The 21,623-nt window shown below is 43.8% G+C and overlaps 1 protein-coding gene across 7 annotated transcripts in view; it reads right to left on the reverse strand.

Annotated features, from left to right (window-relative positions):
• Positions 1-21,623, reverse strand: part of EVA1A (eva-1 homolog A, regulator of programmed cell death) — a 47,686-nt gene that overhangs the window by 11,316 nt on the left and 14,747 nt on the right. For 2 of the 7 annotated variants that reach the window (XM_057309219.1, XM_044391944.3), the window contains 2 exons: positions 12,142-12,264; positions 4,896-5,065 (listed from right to left, as the gene is read on the reverse strand). In XM_057309219.1, the coding sequence (XP_057165202.1) occupies positions 4,896-4,941 (46 nt within the window). In that variant the 5' untranslated portion in view covers positions 4,942-5,065; positions 12,142-12,264. Of the gene's footprint in view, positions 1-4,895; positions 5,466-12,141; positions 12,265-21,623 lie in introns of those variants that run through there. The other 5 variants (XM_057309217.1, XM_057309221.1, XM_044391934.3 and 2 more) reach the window with 4 other exon arrangements.

The raw sequence follows: 21,623 nt of genomic DNA on the forward strand, positions 1-21,623 counted from the left end.
ATTATATTATGATCCCAAGGGGTTGCCTGCACAGAGTTGAAACAAGAAATGTTAACTGCTCCAATCCCAGTACTGAGATACAGGGAGCAAAACGTGTGTGAGGAGTGCATAGGCGGGCATCTAAGCCAGGGTGGGGAAGTGAGGAGAGAAGATGGCAGACCCCAAGGACTGTGAGGGAGTTAGCCAGTCCACAACCAAACGAAAGAATTCTTGGAAAAGGAAATGGCTGCAAAAAGCAAAGGTGAGAAAAGGAGCAGCAAGTGGTTTAGAATAATTGGAGTGAGATCTTGATCAGGGAACTCTACAACTAAACGAGAGCCCCCAAGAAGTCAAATTCAGACACTAAAAGCCCTGAGAAGCCACATAAGAAACTGCAGATTGAAGAACTCACACTATCCCCAAATCTCTTTTTCCTTGCTTGCCTCTACAGCATGTTTTCCAGCCTTAGCACTATTGACCTCTTGGGCCATTAATTCTTTGTTGTAGGGGTTTCTCATGCATTGTAGGATGTTTCTCTACCACTAGATGCCAATAGCAGCACCCCCCACCCCAGTTGTGACAACCAAAAATTTTTCCAGATATTTCCTGAAGTCCCCCATAGGACAAAATCATCCCCGGTTATGAACCACTGGTCTAAAGGTTGAAAAAGCTTTGTCATTTTTTTTTTCAGCTAGATGGTCATGTAACACAGTTTTGGCCAATGAAATATGAGATATACTGGATCGTCCTTCCTTTTTTCAACCATCTTGAATGAGGGCAAGAGCAACAGCAGCCACTTTGCAGCCATTTGATGACAAGCATAAAAGAAAGGACGTGAGAATCACATAGATGCTGGTCCCTACATCTTTGATCCAATGCACCGCCTACCTCCAGACTTCTTCTTATGAAGGTAAGATAACTCCTATGTGTTTAGGCCACCAAGTTGAGGTTTTCTATTATTTTCAGCTGAAAGCAATCCTAATTATTAAACCATACAAAAGTGTTTGGATTTCATCCCAGACATAATGGGGATTCACTAAAGTATTCTAAAAAATAAAAAAGAATTACATCATCAGACCTGCAGTTTGGAAAAATCATTTTGCTACAAAACACAATCTTTGCTATGAAGCAAGATGGGAGGCAGATAGACCATGGAAAATGCTATTATGGCAAGATAAGCAAAAATGGAATGGGGCTTGGATCAATTAATTCAATGATGGTGGGAATAAAATGGAGGGGACACATCTGAGAAACATTGAGAGGCATGTGGACTGACCCTAAGCAATTGAATATGTGCAGTGAGTAAGATACATCAAAGGCTAGAAATCATACTTCTGGTGTAGGTGATGCCCTACATGGTACATGAAAGAAGGAACAACTGACAGAGAAGGACAATATTCCATTGCAGGCCAGGTTGAATTTGAAATGCTTGTGGCATACCCAAATTGTAATGTTCAGGGCATTTAGATACACAGGTCTAGAAGTCAGAAAACAATAAGCGACTGGTAATTTTTAAAATATGTGTATGATTCTAAATTTTATTTTTTTAAAGATTTTTATTTATTTATTTGAGAGAGTGAGTGAGCACAAGCAGAGGGGTGGGGCAGAGGAGAGAGGGAGAAGCAGACTCCCCACTGAGCAGGGATTTCCCAACGTGGGGCTTGATTCAGGACCTTGGGATCATGGCCTGAACTGAAGGCAGATACTTAACCACTGAGCCATCCAAGTGCCCTAATTCTAAATTTTAAATTCCAATAAAATAATATTATTTATTACAAAAGTGGTATCAATGAAGTATAAAATACTTAAACATACAGCTAAGCAAAAGAAATTTAAAAATACACAGACATACTCATAAAATCCCAGCATCCAGATATACTTTGCAATAAAATGTACTTACGTATACATGTGAATATACAAACATAAATGGCCCTATACTGCATATGCTATATGCTAACAGGCTTTATTCACTTAAAAACACATCATAAATATCTTTCTACTTCAATTAATAGTCCCCCATTTTTCTGATTTTTTATTATATAAACAGTTTTAAGATCAATTGTCCTCATAGTGAAATTTCTGCCCTTATCCCTAGTTATTTCCTTAGGATAAATTCCTAAATATGGAACTTCTGGCTAAATGGTATACATGTTTTTAAGGCTTTTGACAGATGTTCCCAAATCACTCTCTAGAGAGGTTATAGCAATTTACAATCCCATAACACGGTAAGTACTCAGTTCCCCACACTTTCTCCAAAACTGAAATTATATGCATAACCACTCAAATCTTTGAGAAATTTATAAAATAAAAATGTTAATTTCATTGTTTTTATTTGGCATTTGTTTAATTGCTAGAATTCGGGCCATGTATGTTTTCTCAGAGATTGTAATTTTTCCTTGGCAAACTGCTGATTCTTGTTCTTTGTCTACTATTCTTTGGGACATCTGATCTTTTATTGATTGGTAAAAGCTCTTTATATGTTATAAACTTTAACCCTTCTTCATTAATGCTGCATTTTTCTCTTAGTTTTCATTTGCCATTTAATTTTAGGGTACATTTGGATAAACAGGTATTTAAAATCATTTGAATTGTCAAAGTTTGAAATGGCTATTGTGAAGCATGGGAACAAGATGTTTCCAAAAGCAAATAGAGACTGAAGTACTACTTGAAAGGCTCAGCTGAGGTTTTATACCATGAATTTCTAATGGCTTCAATCTGCAAAACCGCAGCAGCATTTGGTTATTTCAGTGCAGAGGGCGAAAGGGGAGAAAGTGGGATTTACCTAGAGTCAGTGTTTTGCCTCTTGTTTTAATCAGGAGCTGGACAAAGAAGAAGGGAGTTGTGTGCATTAGCAAATATGGTGCTGAAATGATGGGCCACATGGACAAAATAAGAGGCAACTGATGCTCTGGAAGAAATTAGGAGGGATCAGGGGCCCCTGTGTAGCTGAAGACCAGATATAGCTGAATGAAAACATGAGCGAGCTACAAGATTAGGACATTTTTTTACAATTTTCTTCTAACATACTTTTTATTGCCTTCAATCCACTTGTTCCATTTTCTTCTTTTAAAGCAATTATTTTTGTATCTGTTATATTCACCTTCATATTGTAAATTCTCTTAACTCATTTTCTTTACAGCCAGGGGTTGTTGCCCATCACACTCAGAATTCATTTTCAGCCAGCAGGTCTATTTACTGGATCTAACCCATTTTATTTTAGCCACTTTACTTTCCATTTCCTTGCATTCTCTTTTTATTTCAGCTCATATTTATTTAAAAGGAGCATTGTCTTCCTGTGTCCCAACCAATATTTAATTCCAGAATATGGGGTGGAAAGGAGAAAGGTTGGAGGGGGGGAGAAAAACAGGGTCATGTGCTCTTTCAGCCCTAGCAAGATCACAAGACACACAGTAAACACCAGACCATTCAATGAATTACCACGTTCAATGGTCACAACTCAGGGTCATGCTGGCCGAAATGGAAAACTGCCAGGTACTTCCTGTGCCAAGCAGAACTCCAAAGTCCAGGAGCCTGTATGCTCTCACCCAAGATATGTTCTTGCAATAGTTGATTTGCAAATGTTCTTGGAGGCCTTGGAACCTCCAGGCCCTCCCTGCCACCACCCACTTCATTTGGGGGACATCTTCACTAGAGAGTTGAGAGGATCGTCATTCAATTGTTTGTGAAACATGATGCCAGTACAGCCTTGAAGAAAGAACAAAGCTGAGATTCCTCTGATGTGTGGTGCCCGGGGAAGGAGGCCCCAGGCACCAGACTTCCCTGGGAGGTGAGGAGCTGACCGATGACCCAGGCCTTTGCTGACCCAGGAAGGGAGAAGCCTGGCCTTGAGGCCTGTGCAGACCACATGCTGCATCTTGCCGCCCCTGAGAAGTCCTCCTTTCTAAAATCAGGTTGTATGTCATCTAAGATCCTCTCTCAGAGAGAAGCCATGAGCTTCCTTTATCCTTAACCCTGGCTCAGATTTACCACTGTAAATAGAAATGTCAGGTTTTATATCTGAACTCAGAGGTCACCACATATCAACCCTGGCTAGAGAACCAGAAAGTAAAATCAGTCCTCTGATTAGAGGAATTCTAATCAGAACCTCAGCCCCTTCCTTTTTATACAACATCCTGAGACAAGAGGCAAAACAAAACATAGTGAAAGCAAACTATCAAAAAAAAAAAAAAGGTAAAACTCATTCAAGCAGCAGAAAATTGGTTTGGTCATTGAGCATTTTCAAGTATTTTTTAAATTTCACCTTGATTGAGGTGTATTTTCATGTATTTTTAAACGGCTCCTCTTACATGAACAGCATCTGTTCTCAAGAAAGTATCTTGAGGAGACAGTAAGCCATCTTCCTAAGAGTTTAACTTTGAATTAAGGAAAGGACAAATATCAGCCTCTCTGAGACTCACATGCTTTGTGTCTTCATGTCTCCCTGGAGGTTATCACACACCTCATACAGTCCCACAAACACAGACCACACACACACACACACACACACACACACACACACACACACAGAGGCACACACACCTGGGTGGGACTGAGAACCACTGCACAGAAATGAGCAGGCTGAGGATACTCCAAGAGCCTCTCTCACAGGGAGTCAAATGCATAATACAAAGTAGCCCCAGGCTACTTCATTCACTCACTGAGCCCAAGGAAACCAAACATTTTTAGCAACATAAAGCTTTTAGAGTCCCCACCACCACCACCACCACCCATTGCCAAATTAGAGAATGTCAAGCTTAACCTTCAAACCAGAAGATCTTTCATCTCAAAATTCAGCACAGACAAATCCCTCCGCTATGACTAAGTAGCATTTCTCTCCTGGGAATAAGGCCACTGATGGCCACCCAGGAGAGAGCCTCAGCCCTCAGCCCTTGACCCAGCCAAGATTGGACAACTACCTGAGACAAAGGAATAGGCCGCTAGGATGTTGCTGAGCAAAGCCATGTCCACGCACTCAGTAATCACCAGTTCCGTGCTATGGCAGAAGGGCGGCCTCGACGTGGCATCCAGAGGAAGCCTCCCGAAAATGCTTCAGCTGGATCAAGGTGGCACCTTCCTCTCTTCTCTTCTGTTTGGGAACACAAAGTGAGTGATGAGAACACATTCTCCTTTCCTGAGGCCATGTTCCAGGTAGACTGGACTCAAGAACAAAGAACTAGTCTCCTAAATGCCAGCCAGACTTCCCAGCCAGGGACCCGGGGTCTTGTCCCCTTTGTTCTAGCCAGCTTCTTGACTTTCAAGGAAGCAGCAACTCCTTCCTTTTCTGTTTTTCCTGGACTTTCTCCTTTCTCTTCTCCATCTCCTCCCCAGTTCCCTTTTAACACTTTCCCCTCACCTTCCCTGGAACTTTTTATTGCATTCTGTCTGGCTCATCTTGGAGGCACAGCCCATCATCACTTCAGTCACTCCCCCAAGTGGCAGCCCAGTCTTTGCCTGGCTCTGCTTTCTCCAGCACTGACAGTACTGGTGTACTTTGATCAGTTTGCCTCATCCCACAGGTCACCAATTGTGTGTCTTTGGCAATGGGTCAGAGCTGGCAGTCCCAGAACTGCCAAAGTGGTTCCAGTTCTTAAATGCCCACAAGAGCTTGGGAGCTTAAGCCCACTGTCTGCCCCCAGTTCCATGCCTCCACCTGTGACCACGATGGGCAACCACACACACACACACACACACACTGCCATAGCCTGCCTACCAGCAGAACTGCCCCACCAGGGTTCACAGTAGGGACTGGGGATCTCAGTGTTAGGCAGCTCAGCCTCTGGCTGATGGAGCACATCCTCTCCCCAGCTGCTGCTGCTACGGCTCAGACCTGGCATTACCATTACCCAGTTCACTCAGTGATGCTCTCGCTGAGATGAAGGGAGGAAGAAGTGGCAAAGGCCCTGACAACTCCTATTCAATGCTGCTCTAAGCTGAGGACAGGGAACTGAGTCACAGTGGGTGGAGGGATGTCCGGTTGGGGAAACCTAAAGAAGCAGAAGACTCCAGTACTTGGAGAAGAAACAGGTTCTCAGGTGGGTTATGGTCTCAATAACATGGACCACACCAGAGGGCTTGGGGAGCTGCAGTTCCACAGGTGAAGGGACTGGGTTGCAACAGAGATGACAACTCACATCCTGGTGGATTCCGATGGGCTCGGGGAAAACCAAAGCAAGGAAAGCAAGCCCAACCCACAGGTAAGAGAGAAATGACCACAAGGTCCTTGGAGCAGCCAGAAGCCCACGAGTAGCAGGATGAGGAGTCAGAGTTTCAGGTGCTCCGAGAAGGGGCTGGCTACTGCTGAGGGACTCTGCACTTCTGGGCCAGAGCCCTGGGCCTTTTTCAACAAACATCTGAGTTCTTAAAAGGTCACAACTATATGATACAGGTGAAGAGTTGGAACCACCACTCTGAGTTCAGAGACTATTCTGCAGATGTGAGGACTTCAGGACCCAGGAAGAGAGTGAAGTCCGTGGAAAATGTCTGAGTATGTGGTGGTGCAAAGCTATTTCAGATCCATTCCCTCCTATTATCCCCACTAATTCTATAGCACATATTTCACTCTTTCATTTCTCAATGTTTTGCAACAGTCCACACCTAATCCTTCTGCTCACACCTTCCTGCTCAATCTAGCACACACTCTCACCAACAGGGTCATCTTTATAAAGTACAAATCTAATTCATTCCATAGCCCAGCCCTTCAGCTAATCCCCATTACACTTCTTAGCACAATACACAGCCACTTCCATAATATCTGACCCCTACCTTAGCTCCTAATTCATCTCCTACTCAAGCCTACACCCATACACATATACACAGAAATGTAGGTACGCCTAATGCCTCAACATTACCAGCTTACTTTTAGTTGCGCAAACACACCAAGTTCTTTTATCTTTTCATGTATTCGATCATGCTATTCCTTTTGCCAAAAATGCCCCCTCCTTCGCTTATCTGTCTGGCAAATGTTTCCTTTAAAAGAGAATTCAAAAGTCCTATAGCAATCTCAAAATCCCAATGAAATTTTTCAGAAACAGAAAAATCCGTACTAAAGTTCATATAGAATCTCAAGGAATCTCAAATACCCAAAAGAATCTTTAAAAAGAACTAAGTTGGAAGTCTCACACTTTCTGATTTCAAAATTTATTACAAAGCTCCAATAAGCAAAACAGTGTGGTACTGACATAAAGACAGGCATATGGACCAATGGAATAGACCAGAGAGCTCAGAAATAAACCCTTAGCCCTTGTCAAATGATTTTCAACAAGCGTGCCAAGACCATTCGATGAAGAAAGAACAGTCTTTTCAACAAATGGTGTTAAGAAAAGTGAGCATCCACATGCAAAAGAATGAAGTTGAACCCTTACCTAATACCATATTAAAATTTAACTAGAAATGGGTCAAAGACCTAAATGCAAGAGCTAAAATTATAAAACTCTTAGAAGAAAACACAGGAGAAAAGCTTTATGTTATTGGATTTGACAATGATTTTTTTATATATGACACCAAAAGCACAGGCAACAAAAGTTAAAATAAATTGGACTAGATCAAAACTTAAAACTTCTGTGCATCAAAGGGCACAGTCAACAAAGTGAAAAGGCAACCCACAAAATGGAAGAAAATATTTGCAAATTATATATCTGATTGGGGGTTAATATCCAGATTATAAAAAGAGCTCTTAGAAACTCAACAACAACAAAAAACAAACAACCTGATTAAAAAAATAGACAATGGACCTGAACAGACATTTCTCTGAAGAAGATACACAAACGATCAATAAGCTTATGAAAAGATGTTCAACATTACTAATCACTAAGGAACTGCAAATCAAAACCACAATGAGATACCTCCTCATACCCATTAGGATGGCGAAAAAAAGAAGGCAGGGAGGAAAGGAAGGGGGGAGAAAGAAAGAGAAAAGGAAAGGAAAAGAAAGAAAGAAAATAACAAGTGTCGGAGATGATTTAGAGAAATTGGAACCCTCATATTATTGATGGGAGAGTAAAATGGTCAAGTCACTAAGGAAAACAGGGTGGCAGTTCCTCAAAAAATGAAAACTAGAATTACCATAAGATCAAGCAATTCTGTATCTGCATACATATTCAAAAGAATGGAAAGCAGGGACTCAAACAGATATTTGTACACCAATTGTTATGAAGCATTATTCTCAGTAGCCTAATGGTAGAAGCAATTGACGTATCCATCCACAGATGAATGGATAAACAAAATGTGGTGTGTGTATATATACACACACACATACATACACACACACACACACAATGGAGTATTACTCACAGCCTTAAAAGGAAGAAATTTGTGACACATGCTACAACATGGATGAACCTTGAGGAAATTACGCTAAGTAAAATAAGCCAGTCACAAAAGAACTGTAATGAACTGAAATACTGTATGATTCCACATATACGAATCACCTAAAGTAGTCACATTCATAGAGACAGAGAATAGAATGGTGGTTGTCAGCAGCTGGGGAAGGGAGGAATTGGAAGTTATTGTTTAGTGGGTACAGGGTACAAAGTTTCAGTTTTGCAAGATGAAAAGTATTCTGGAAATGGATGGTTGCACAACAGTGTAAATTCACTTAATGCCACTGAACTCTAAGTTTAAAATGGTTAAGCTGGTAAATTTGTGTTGTATGTATTTTAGCACAGTTTTAAAATAATAATAAAAATAAGGTGTTAATGAGGTACAACAGTGAATTCTGAAAGTGTTACTCCATTTAGAGAATCCTGCAAACAAATTTTGGTTTTAAGTTAACAGGAATGGTAGTAGAATTATTTTATACTGACCTTAAAATTGAAGTCAATAAAATTCCAATTTATATCACACTATAAATGTAGCTTACTTTTAAGTAAAAAATGTTATTTCACTTTTAAAATTGGATAGTAAATAATTGTAATCTATCATATTTAGAAATTAAGAGGAAAAACATATCACACCATTGGATGCAAAAATGTGTTTGTGTAAAATTCAATAAAAATTCATGATTGAGGGGGAAAAAATGAGAAGTCCACTGCAGTGAAGCTCCACATCACTGAGACCCTTTTCTTTGGCTATCAAAGTATCCAAATATTCTTCTAATATTGCACCCATGATATTGGAATTGGAATGATCAGTTTACAGGTTTTCTCCTAGACTGAAAAGGCATCTGACGTATCCCTGTTACCTAAAAATCTGGCATGGTGCCTGATGAAAGAAGGTTCTCAGGAAAGGCTGACTGGCTGAGAAACAAATAGAGCATTCAGGCATGAGTTCTGTAGGCATTAAGTCTCTGAGGGTGTTTCTAAACAGTCTCTGAGGGTGTTTCTGAACATGAGCCACCCAGAAGACCAACGGATACCAGGGCTGACTGGCTCTGAGTGGGGCGCCAGGCAGAACACTTTGTCAGGACAATGAGAGGATCACATACAAGGTAGAAACTTCACTGAGACACAGAAATTATTCCTACAAGTCTCCTCACGCCCCTGGCACTAATGGAGAGGGTTGCAGGAGTTAAAGGTGAGAAGAAGAGCGATGAAAAAGACAGGCCAAGGGTAAGGAAAGACAACCTCTGGATGGCCCATCCAAAGGAGCGACCGGGAAGATCCTCCATGGTCCCTCCACATGGCTACAAGTCAGCCTAGAGCAGGGGTCAGTTCTCTTTACTATAAGGGCCAGGGAGTATCTTTCAGTCTTCAGGGGCCATGGAGTCTGTCTCAACTACTCAATTTGGCCATTGTGGTATGAAAGCCAGCATAGACAATATGTAAATGAACAAGTGTGGCTATATTCCAACAGAACTTTATTTGCAAACATAGGTGGTGGATCCAGTTTGGTCCATGGGCCATAGTTTGCAGACCTCTGGCCTAAAGTCTTACTACTTAAAGTATGGTTCAAGGACCAGCAGCATTGACATCACTCAGAAGCTTGTTGGATCTACATAATCTTGGACACCACCCGAGACCTTTGGAATCAAATTCCCGTTTTATAAAATACCCAGTAGAGTTTGAAAATTGTGCTACCTGACCTCTGTGATCCCCTTCAGCCTGAACACTAAGATACTATAACAGCACGAGCCCAGGAGGCACTTAGTGCCTCCTTTATAAATCTGACCTAGGGTATGAGGGTGAGTCCTCACTGGCCCTGCCAGGTTCTCCAGGTGGTTACAGGGCACCTTAGTGAGGACACCGAGACAGAGGGCAGGGCTTGGCAGAGGAAATTCTGCTCAGGACAGCTGCCAATGAGACATGGACTGCTGAAGTTAGAAGAGTGATGAACCCCAGAGCCAAATTCTAAATCCAAACCCTTCTCCCCGACTCTCCCTTAATAGAGATGGAAGAGTCCAAGTAGCTCCGGACACCTCCCACTGGTGATCTGCCCTATCATTAAAACCTTTCTGCATCTCCTACTGTGATGATTAATTTTATGAGTCAATCTGACAGGCCCTGGGGTGCCCAGATTAAACATTATTTCTGGGTGTGTCTGTGAGCATGTTTCCAGATGAGGTTAGCATTTGAATCAGTGGACTCACAAAAGTAGACCACCCTCCGCAATGTGGGTGAGCATGGTCCAGTCTGCTCAGGGCCTAACGGAATGAAAGGTGGAGGGAGGAGGAATTTGCCCCCCTTTTCCTGTCTTACTGCTTGGCGTTGAGACATCTCATCCCATCTTCTCCAGCCTCAGTTTGGACTGTCACCATTCGCTCCCTTCATTCTCAGGCCTTTGGACTCGAACTGAACGATCCCATAGGCTCTCCTGAGTGTTCAGCTTGCAGATGGCAGATCCTGGGACTTCTCAGCCTCCATAATCACACATATATATCCTAGTGGTAGGATATATACCCTACTGCTTCTGTTTCTCTGGAGAACCCTGATCAATACACCTACCAATATAAAAGTAAGGGGCATGAAGCATTCATCCATCCCCAAGACCACAATTTGTGGTCTGTTCCTCAAGGAAGTCGCTTACTACTGGCTAGCTCCTAGAATCAGTGGTTCTCAACTTTGGGCAGTGTGTCCCCCACGGGAGACATTAGGCTATGTGTAGTAACATTTTTGATTGTCACAGTTGCAGTGGGGGTTAGTACTGGCATCTGGTGGGTAGGTGGGAAGGATATGCTAAGCATCCTACAGCACACAGGATAGTCCCTCACAACGAAGAACTATCTGGTCCAAAATGTGAATGCATCAAGGTTGAGAAACCCTATTCTAAAACAAACATCATTACTTCATTTACCTGTGTGAGTGGTTCTCAGTGCTTGTGAAGCTCATATGCATCACCTGTACGTTAGGACGGTGTCAGGGAGAGGGTCTGCTTGGCAGGCCTTGATCAGGACACGAGTCCAAGTGACCAGTAACTCAATGTTCCCAGGAACCAAGAGAACAGCTCACATTAACCAAGCCTCTCAAGAGAACACATCAACCAATTGAAGTTTATTAACTCATAACTGGCGAGTCAGCTGGCGCCAGAGCTAAATCAGGTCCTCTTCTAGACAACTGGATCCTGGGGATCTTGGCAAGGACAAAATTACAACTACAGAGCTGCATACTTGCAAAGCCAGGGCTTTCTCCTGGTGATAATCCATTGGATTAGCCCCACACTACTCTAGGGGACGTTGTGTTTAGAGGACACTCCAGGGCCAGCCAACCAGCATCATAGTGCACTCTTTTTGGACAGAACCCACCAATTCTTATAAATCTTACTCTCTGACAGCTTTCTCTCATCCCTGACTCAAAGCTCCTTCAACTAATAACTGACAAGCTGCAACACAATTGAAAAAACACAGCTTCTGTCCATCACTTACCTCCCATAATTTTGTCTCCCTAAACACATGCTGGTCTCTTGATGAAGATGACAGCCTGTCTATCAGCACCATCTCTTAGACAGAATGGCTAATTATATGCATCGGACATTATTCTCACTGGCTTCCATTTTAGAGGTAACCTCATTCCCAGTGCTGCAAAATCATATTCTCTGGAACCCTGAGTCCACTCATTTATACTGAGTGTAATCACTGAATGTATAAAATGAAATGTGCCCAAGGATGACAGATTTCATCTTATACTTCAGTAGCAGCAGTGAGTAGCCCCTGGTGCATAAGCCCCTGTGCAGGGGACTATCTCATCACACAGTGTGCAGAGGGTGGTAAAAACTCATTATCCCCTTAGCTACCTGGGGAGAGATGTGCTGTCAGGAACAAAGGATTATCTGGCAAAAACAGTTCATCCCTGGTGATGTTGGTTTCAAGCAGTAGAGGTTCTGAAACTTGGTTGGCCCCAGTTGGCTTCTCAGGCTCTGAAAGAAAAGAGAAATGGCACCAAAAAAAAAAAAAAATCAGAAAGCCATCACATGCACAGGAGATCACGTCATGCCTTAGACTTAGTGTCGTCGTGAACCTAGCAGAGAAGCCCAGGCGAGGTTTACCTGGACCTCTGAAAAGATGCGATAGCATCTCCTGAGAGGATAAAGCCTGCTGCCAGAGTTTCATATGGAATGCGAACCAGCCCAGCCAGAGAAACCAAACCCCTAAGTTCATAGCAGAAAGGGAAGCAAGGGGTAAAAGATCAGAGATGCATGCTTCCTCCTCCCCCCTGCAGCCAAAGCCCACAAGACAGCTAGAGTGGGATGTGTCCACGTGGCCCTTCATCAGTGAAGTTTTCAGGCCAGTCTCTCTGGAACAGGAAGGGAGGGAATTTGGCTCCCAGATAGCAGTGCCCTGATGGGCCATGAAATGAAGTCTCACACAGCTCTGTGTAGGCAAAAAAAACCAAGAAGTGCTGATGTGTGGATTCCCACAGCCAGAGTCTCAAGGCCTCAAGCTACGTTCAACCCAGCTAGGGAAGCCAGCAGGGACCTCTGAAAGATAGGATCCCACACAGCTTCTTTATGTTGCCAGCTTCGTTGCAAAGTGTGTAGAAGGAATGAAATCCGTCCTGGAGCTCCTGGAGCGCTAAGTGGTCCCCTGCTCCATGCATACACAGACAGTCATTTGTCTGCACGCACTTCCTGCTGATTCCTGCAGCATCTGACTTCTGCTTGCTTCTCTACATCTTACAGATACGTATCCCAGCTGCCTCAGCCTCACAAAGGATTTGTGGCACCTTTTTTTTTTTTTAAGATTTTATTTATTCATTTGACAGAGAGACAGCCAGCGAGAGAGGGAACACAAGCAGGGGGAGTGGGAGAGGAAGAAGCAGGCTCCCAGCGGAGGAGCCCGATGTGGGGCTCGATCCCAGAACACCAGGATCACGCCCTGAGCCGAAGGCAGACGCTTAACGACTGAGCCACCCAGGCGCCCCTGTGGCACCTTCTTATGTCCATTTTCCTGGTGAAGAAATTAAGGGCAAAAACTAAAAGGAAACTTGAAGCACAGGATCGATAGTTCTTTAGAGACTCAGGCGCCAAGACATGGAATTAGGTTTTTGAGACCCACTCACCCTCCCCTCTACACTAGTGAAAACCATGCAAGAGCTGATCCTGATGTGGTCACATGGCATGTGAGAGGCAAAGGCTTGAATGGAAAAAGAGCTCCCAGACCACAGGATGGGAAGAGGATACACATGGTCTCAGAGAAATCACTGAGTAGAAAGAAACGTCCTTTTCTCTACAGGAATGATAAACACTGGTGGGTGACACATCCAACATGCTAGCCTGCCAGCCACTTGGCTTCCTTTGCTCACCAAACTTCCCCTCCAACCCACTGTAGCAAACCATTTCCAGGGACACATCCTGGACCTTGTTGTCACCTGGAAAGGTGCCACCTCTGAAATCTGGGCTGCGTGCTCCTTAAGGGCAGGGACCATGTCTTCCTTCTGCTCTCTGTTCCCAGGGCCTCCCACAGTTAAAGCACAGAGCCAATGTTGAATGACTGTGGGTGACTGGCTCACACTCAGAAATCCCACTCTCCCATCAGAACCTTCTATCTTCTACTTCTCTCACCCCTGGAATCAAAGAATCTCTCTGAGACCTCAGACTTCTTATAAAGGAAATCTTTGGGATCAAGGACTAGGAAAAGAATTCTTAGGCTTGACACCAAAATCACATTCCAAAACAGGGAAAATTGATAATTTGGACATCATCAAAATTAAAAACATTTTTTTTCTGTGTTAAGAGGATGAAAAAACAAACTATAGAGGCAGGGGTGGGGGGAATATCTGCAAATCACTTATCTGCCAAAAGGAATAGTATCTAGAATATATAAAGAACCTTCAAAAATAGTGACACCACCAAATGTTGACAAGGATGTGGAAAAATGGATCACTCATACATTGCTCATGGGAATGTAAAATGAAACAGCCACTATGGAAAGCAATTTGGCAGTTTCTTCAAAAACTAGACATGCAATTATCATACAACCCAGCAATTGCATTGGTCCTGGGAATTTATCTCAAAGACATGAAGACTTAGGTTCACAGAAAACCCACATATTTATTTATAGCAGCTTTATTTATAATAGCCCCAAATTGGAAACAACCCAAATTTCCTTCAATGGGTTAATGTTTAAACAAATTGTGGTACATCAATGACATGGAATACTAATCAGAACAACAACAACAACAACAAACTTTTAACTCATGCAACAACCTGAATGAATCTTCAAAAAATTATGCCAAGTGAAAAAAACTCAATCTCAGAAGGTTCCGTATTGTATGATTTCATTTATATAACATTCTTGAAATGTCAGACTATAGAAACGGGGAACCAATTGGTGGTTTTAGGGGTTAAGGAGGGGGTGAGGTCAGAAGGGAAGTGAGTACAGCTATAAAAGGGCAACAGAGGGATCTTGGTGGTGATGGGAATGTTCTGCATCTTGACTCCATCAGTGTCAACATCCTGGTTGTGATATTGTACTACAGTCCTGCAAAATGTTATCACTTAGGAAAACTGGTTAAATGGAACATAGGATCTCTGTATTATTTATAACGATGGCATATAAATCTGAAATTGCCTCCAGAGTCATCCTGAATCATAATCTTCACATTAAAGTTTAAGAAGCACAAATTTAAAAGACTCAACCAGGACATCAGGGGAAATTCAAAATTCTTTCTTATGAGCAACAGTTGAAGGGAAGGAGAAGATGATGGTGAGAGTTTTCTTCTTCTAGAATACGAAGGGATTATGCAGGAGAAATTAGATTTGTTTCATGTGGCGCCAGTAAACAACACAGGCTAATGTCAGAGAAAGCTCACAAGCTTCAGAACTGATCAGAATTAAACCCAAGCTGAATTTAAACCCAAGCTCCATCATCCCCTATCTTTAAGACGGGGCAAGTTAGCTGACTTCCCTGACCCTCTGTTTCCTCATCATTAAAATGAGGCTGATTCCTACCTCAATCCATCAATCAACATCTAAGCAGAGAAATAGAAACTGTTTCAAGTATTTGCAACAAGGAATTGAATGCAGGGAATGGATTGCAATGATAAAGATAGAAGTACAGGTGGAAGGTGATGGAGAAGCTGAGGAATGAAGCCTGACATGATAGATGATAAAGTCAAGAGTTTAAAGAACTTCTCAAATTGACATCATTTTAAAAAGGTGAAATTAGTTGGAGTAAGGATGAGGCAACCAAGAGATCAGCAACCATGGCAGCAGACGGTTGAAGGGACAAAGGGAGGAGGAAGTGTTACCTGGGAGCCAGGTCACCAGGAAGAATCTGGAACCATAGAAATGTGGGCACTATTAGAGGAGATGCCTGAGGAAGAGAGAGAGGGAAGAAATACTTTGGACTCCTCCTTTCCTCTATCCTTTAACCTCCCACTGATGCCTCCATTGGCCAAACCCAGCAGGAAGCCAGAGCACCCTGGAGTCTGAGAAAGGCAGCCTCCAGGTCAGCCCCTGCTATCCAGGGCAGAACAGGGATCACAAGGCAAATAGGCCCAGGTCTGGTCCACTCCTGGGGTGTTTGTGAGGGTACAGAGCATGTCAATGCCTGGCACATAGTAGGTACTCAATAAATGGTCATTCTAATTTCTGTGTACCAATGTTATATGATAAGCATTTAAAGGACATTTTCTCATCACTTTATATCTAAATATATAGCAATACAAGCTGGGATATCTGGCTCATGCCACATGGACTCTGCCAAGAATGCTTTTTTTTCCCCTCCAAATGAGCTACATATCTGAGAAATGTGAAAAGCAGCCCTGTCCTAAAGTTTCATTGTATAAGGCAAATGTTGAATTTCTACAGCTGCTGGCTTCAGCCTACCCAGAGGAATAGTTTCAGTGAAATATTAATCTCTGAGAAAGGCACACTCGGGTAAGACTGCACAGTAATTCAAGCAGCATGTGCAAAATTTATTTAGTGTTGGCCAGGAATGGTTTTAATTATGTGAAGTCTTCGGAATGAGAAGAAAGTGATTGAAGATGTTTGGCTAAATCAGTCACAGAGGCTCAGGATGCTCCCAGCTCCCTCCCCAGTTTCAGTTTATTTCTGTAGGCCCCAAACCATACACACAGAGAAAGATCCCATGAAACTGGATGATGGCACTGCCAGAACTCAGATGAGACCACCGGCAAACCACCAAGACAGGAAACATCAGCACCCGTAGCGTGGAGACCTCCCGGTAGCATGAAGGCCAGATGTCCAGTTGTGGGAGGATAACCAGGGTAGAACAGAGGGAGGGGTGAGAATCCAGAAGGATTTTCAAACCCTGGGAGGCAGGATGCAAGATGCTTTCATCAAAGGTCCCAGGTGGGTGCAAGGTACAGAGTGTGCTGTGCACCTGCTGGACACCTCAAATTTCCTAGAAGTCACTTGGTGAGGTGTGGTGTTGCACCTGAAGTAGCACCTGGGAGTGGAAAGAGGGCCAGGACCCAGCCCTAAGGACAACACACACCCTGAGGACTGGGCCTTGCGGACAGCAGAGTTGAGCCAGTCCTATGGGCCTTAAAAATGGTCACTGACTGGAAGCAGCAAGGTGTCCCCTAGGCTGGTGAGACAAAGAGAAAACCCAGGAAGTTATCTGTAGAGACTGGCTTGGTCTGACCAGGATACCAGGGCCCTGGCACCAGCCTGGGGGAGGGGCTTCTGTCCCAGGAGGGCCGATGTGAATAAGAACATAAGAAAGAGGACAGGCATTTGAGAAGAAGACAAGCAAAGCCTGGTCCTGTGAGGGGCTAGAGATGGACACCAAGGTGCTCATCATCAGGCCTAGGTCAGCCCATCAGAGGGTCAGTATTTAGTGCCTCAGATCAGATAAGCCTGGGTGCCAAAGCGGGGCTAGACCTAACCAGGAGGAGTGGGGCTGAGAGCCTGACCTCAAAGGGAAGTCCGGAATGCTGCGTTGGACGAGGGGAAATGGGAGTCTGCACTTGGATTTGCCAGAGATCTCTCCAGCCCAGCGGGTCCTAAATTCATTCCCCCGCCCACCCGTTTCCTCTTTTCTCTACAGTGTGCACAATCGCCTGAGCCTCCCAATCACTCAGGGTCAGACTTGGGGGCTATCATGGTCCCTTCCTCTCCCTTGCCCTGAAAATGCTACCTCCTATCCCTTGTGTCTCTCCATGCCCTCTGCCACTTGCCTAACTCAGAAAAGCCTCCTTTTTCTCCACCAGCCCCCACCCCCTACCCAACGTCATATACTGGTGCCAGGCTGAGCACTAGGAAACAGTGTTCTAATAATGCCACTCGTCTGTCCTAAAATCACTGCCTACTGAGTCACATTCTTTCCAATACAGCCCAACATCCGAGCAAACAGAATCACTCCCTTCCTTGTATACTTCCCAACTCCTTCTACCTCTGGGTTTCACTCTGCTGAAGGTACTTCTCCACATTATTGCATTTCTGAGTCCTACCCATCCTTGAAGATCGACATCACATCACCTCCTGCGAGAACATTCTTTGATCTGCCCCTGCATACATAATTGCTCCCTCTTTTGGACTCCTATAACCCTGCGTGCCAATCTTTTGCATATACCAAAAGTGTGTGCTTTTTATATTTTGCACTAGGCTATACGCGCTTTGAAAAGAGGGGCCTTACATCATACTCTCCTTCATGGAGGAGGCACAGGAAGACCCAGGAATATTGAGTTTGGCCAGACTGCAGGACACGTGAAGAAGTTTGGGGGGGATCCCATTGGAAAAGAAGGCTGGAGGCATGCTGTGATCCTGGAGTGTTAACTGCAGGTGTGTGGAAGGCCTCAGCTGATGTGTGCCCTGACTGAGCGTAGCAAATGGAGAGCAGAAGGCCCATGACTGAACTCTGGAGGAAACCAGCCTCCCAGTGTCCACTGGAGAAAGAAGAAGTGGTCATGGGGACTGGCAGGAAGTGGACAGACAGAATCACTACATGCGTACCACACTGGGCATGAAAAGAATTCCAGCCCTGTGGGTCAGCCACACCACATGTGCTTGAGTAATTCTGACCAAATTCTGTGTGGCTTTCTCTTGAGAATTGCAAGTAGGGCGGACAGGCTGGCAGACTTGTGGCTTCTTAATCAAGGCCATTAAAGGCGATCCACTTGCCATTGCATTCCCAACCAGTATTCCTCAAGCAGGGACTTTGGTCCACCGCCGGTGGGGTCCCCCAAGTCCGGTCTCTCTGAAGCATCCACAAAGGTGGGGACTCACAGTAACGATGCCGCATCGAGGAGCACGCAAATGGGAACAGGAAGCATTCCTAGTTATCTAACTTTGGTCTGTCTGGGTCTCCTGGCCCCAAGCTGACTTCTCTGTCCACTACAATTATTAAAACCAGAGCATAAGTCAGAAGGGTGGAGCAAACACCCTGATGACAGGGAGTCTGGAAGTCCAGTGTAGTCCCTCAAGGAGCTGCAGGAAAGAGAAATTTGAGGAAGGGGGTGTGCCAGCCTTCCTTGGCAAGAACGGTGTTGATCCTTGGGGACATGGGCAGCTTATACCTGAGACCCTCCTGATGGCTCTTCGCCAGGGGGAGCTAGTTCCACAGCCACAAGTGACGACCTGCTCTATGTGAATTCAAGTCCCCACAGACAAATGCTGAGCATCAGGAAGGTGAAAACTCCTGAGCTGGGCAGACATCTATCCGACTGCAACAAGGAGGGCTTGCCCCAGCCAGCTCCGCAGCCTCCCTGAAATCCCAACGGTCTCATGCCTTACTCCAATACACTAGAGCTCAACCGATGTGTTTCAAAGGTTCTACAAATGTTTGAGTCCAATTATATTTTTAAAAATGTTTTTTAAACCATAAGCAGTCAAGTGTGTGATATGCCAAAGTGAGCCATCACAGACCCCATAAGTTGCAGGTTAATATGCCCACTTCAGAATAAAGGTTCTCCTGCCAAAACCATGTGTATGTTGGAACACATGTAATTAATTAGGAAAGCCATGGTTCCAAAAATGTCTTTTAACAATTCAGACCCAAGCAAGTCTTCTCATGCCGTAAAATCATGCATGCAAGGACGCTACCACCACCCTGGCTCACGGGGGCCATACTCAATTAAATGCCAGGTGAGCGTCAGGAGTATCCATTGAGTGCACGCTCATACAAAGATATAATAATACACCACGCAGTAACGAGTGACCACACAACATGCTGCACCAGGGATCGCTGGTAGCTTTAGTGCTTGTTTTATTCTCAGAGTGCTTGGCAGCCTTTTAAAATTCCAACTCAAGGGCACCTGGGTGGCTCAGTCGGTTAAGCATCTGCGTTCAGCTTAGGTCCTGATCTCAGGGTCCGGGAATGGAGGCTCACATCGGGCTCCCTGCTCAGCGGGGAATCTGCTTCTCCCTCAGCCCCTCTGCCCTGCTTGTACTTTCTCACTCTCGCTCTATCTCAAATAAATAAATAAAATCTTAAAATAAAATTCCAAATCAGCAATGTGGGGCCACGCTATTACCATTCCTCCTATAGCTGGCAAAGCGAAAGTGATAAATGAAGTTTGGGCTCAACACGCCAAATTAATCCTTTCCTTTTTCTTTCTTTTTTGTCCTTTTTGTTTTGTTAAAGGCTTTAAGTGATACTAGAGAGAAACAGGCACTGAAGCTTCTGAGAACAATTTTAATAACAATATTTCATAATGATACAATATGTTTTGGGGAAGTATTTTCTGTCAAACAAAGATATAAATTGGTTGAAGAACCTGTTTATCTATTCCTTTCAATTAGATCCTTTATAATTAAGGAATGCAAACAGTTGTCGTATAGTGTTAGGGAGTCAACATTAAAACCGGTTTCCTATATTCCTCTTTCAAGGTTCTGGGTCATCTTAATCAGAATATCCTGAATCTGCAAGGTATCCTGTTTAAAAGTGTTATTACTTCCAATGGCAGGCAGTCACAATTTTCTCAAGGCCGTACAGCTAATACGAAATACAGGGATGCATTAATAGTGAGGATGCTTTGAGGCTTCAACCGTCATTCCAAACCTTCCATTTCAAATTTTCATGTTCATTCATCGTAACAGTCTCATTGTTTTCATTCATTACCTGTACATTATAAGCTACAATTATCAAATAAAATAACATATACGACAAAATATTGGTTTTTTTCTGTTTCACTCATTGATATGCCATGTAAGATTTCATTTAAAGAGTTTTAATGCTAAAAAATTTTTTTAAATCCCTGTCAGTCCATACATAGGAGAAACCCAATATATTCAGTAGGAAGGGATTAAAGAAACAGATCTTCTTCATTAGAAGGGCAGAAACTAGATGAGAGTAGGAGTGCTTCCACAGAGCCCCAGGTACAAACTTGGGGCTCAAAAAGATGATTGTTGAATTAATCAATGTAGCAGAAATGGCATATCCCTCACTCCTAATACTGGGAAAGGGAGATGTTTTGGAAATGGAGACACAGAAAAGGCCATGGAGGCAGTTTTGCTTGTCCTAGAAGAACCATCTTCCTAAGGGCAAGGAAACAGGCCTTTCTTTGTTTGAGGCAGGGCAGACCAGAGAGATGACAGTGAAGAGGTAGCTACCTGTGGGCACTGACCTTCAGGGCCAGCAGAGCTGAGGTGTCGGCATAAAGGAAAGAAGGTCAGGAGCAGTGAGGTCTCTGGACCTATGGTAGAAGAGGTGGTCAGACATATGACTTGCAGGGGGAAGGAGTCCAAAGGAAAAGTGCAGCTGGAAGTAAGCAAAGCAAAGCACAGAATAGGAATCATTCATTGAGTCATTCACTCACTCATTCATTGATTAAGCACCTAGTAACGCAAGCATGATGCTAGAGGCTAGGGGTTACAGAGATACACAAGCCTCAGTCACTGTTTCTCTGGGGGAGGGGAGTATTGTTCCCCAGGGGAGCACAAGGAGCAAAGAGAGGATGGGGGCACAGAGAAGGGGAACAGCAGGAGGATCAAAAGGAATGAAGCACAAAGTGAAAGGAAAGGAACAGCAAGAGATGATGCTATTGAACGGGCCTGGTGTGCTCTGCTAGGGAGCTTGGACTCTTTCCTGTTGGCACTAGGGAGCCAAAGAAGATGCTATGCTGGGGACAGCACAGTATTCAGAATCTGCACACATACTTCCCTTTGCAGTTGTTTCACTCCATTTGCTTGTGTGGCCTCCCACGAGAACTCCCTGAAAGCAGAAACTGTCTGTCACCTTTTTCATCTTTACATCTTTGGAGCCTAGTGTCATGCCTGGAATGCAACAGGAACTCAATATTTACATCATATGAACCAGTAAACGAATGAGCAAAGGGCAAAGTAGGGAAAGCAGAGCCTAAGAGGACAAA

Source organism: Ursus arctos, unplaced genomic scaffold (assembly GCF_023065955.2).
Source record: "Ursus arctos isolate Adak ecotype North America unplaced genomic scaffold, UrsArc2.0 scaffold_8, whole genome shotgun sequence".
Lineage (NCBI taxonomy): Eukaryota > Metazoa > Chordata > Mammalia > Carnivora > Ursidae > Ursus > Ursus arctos.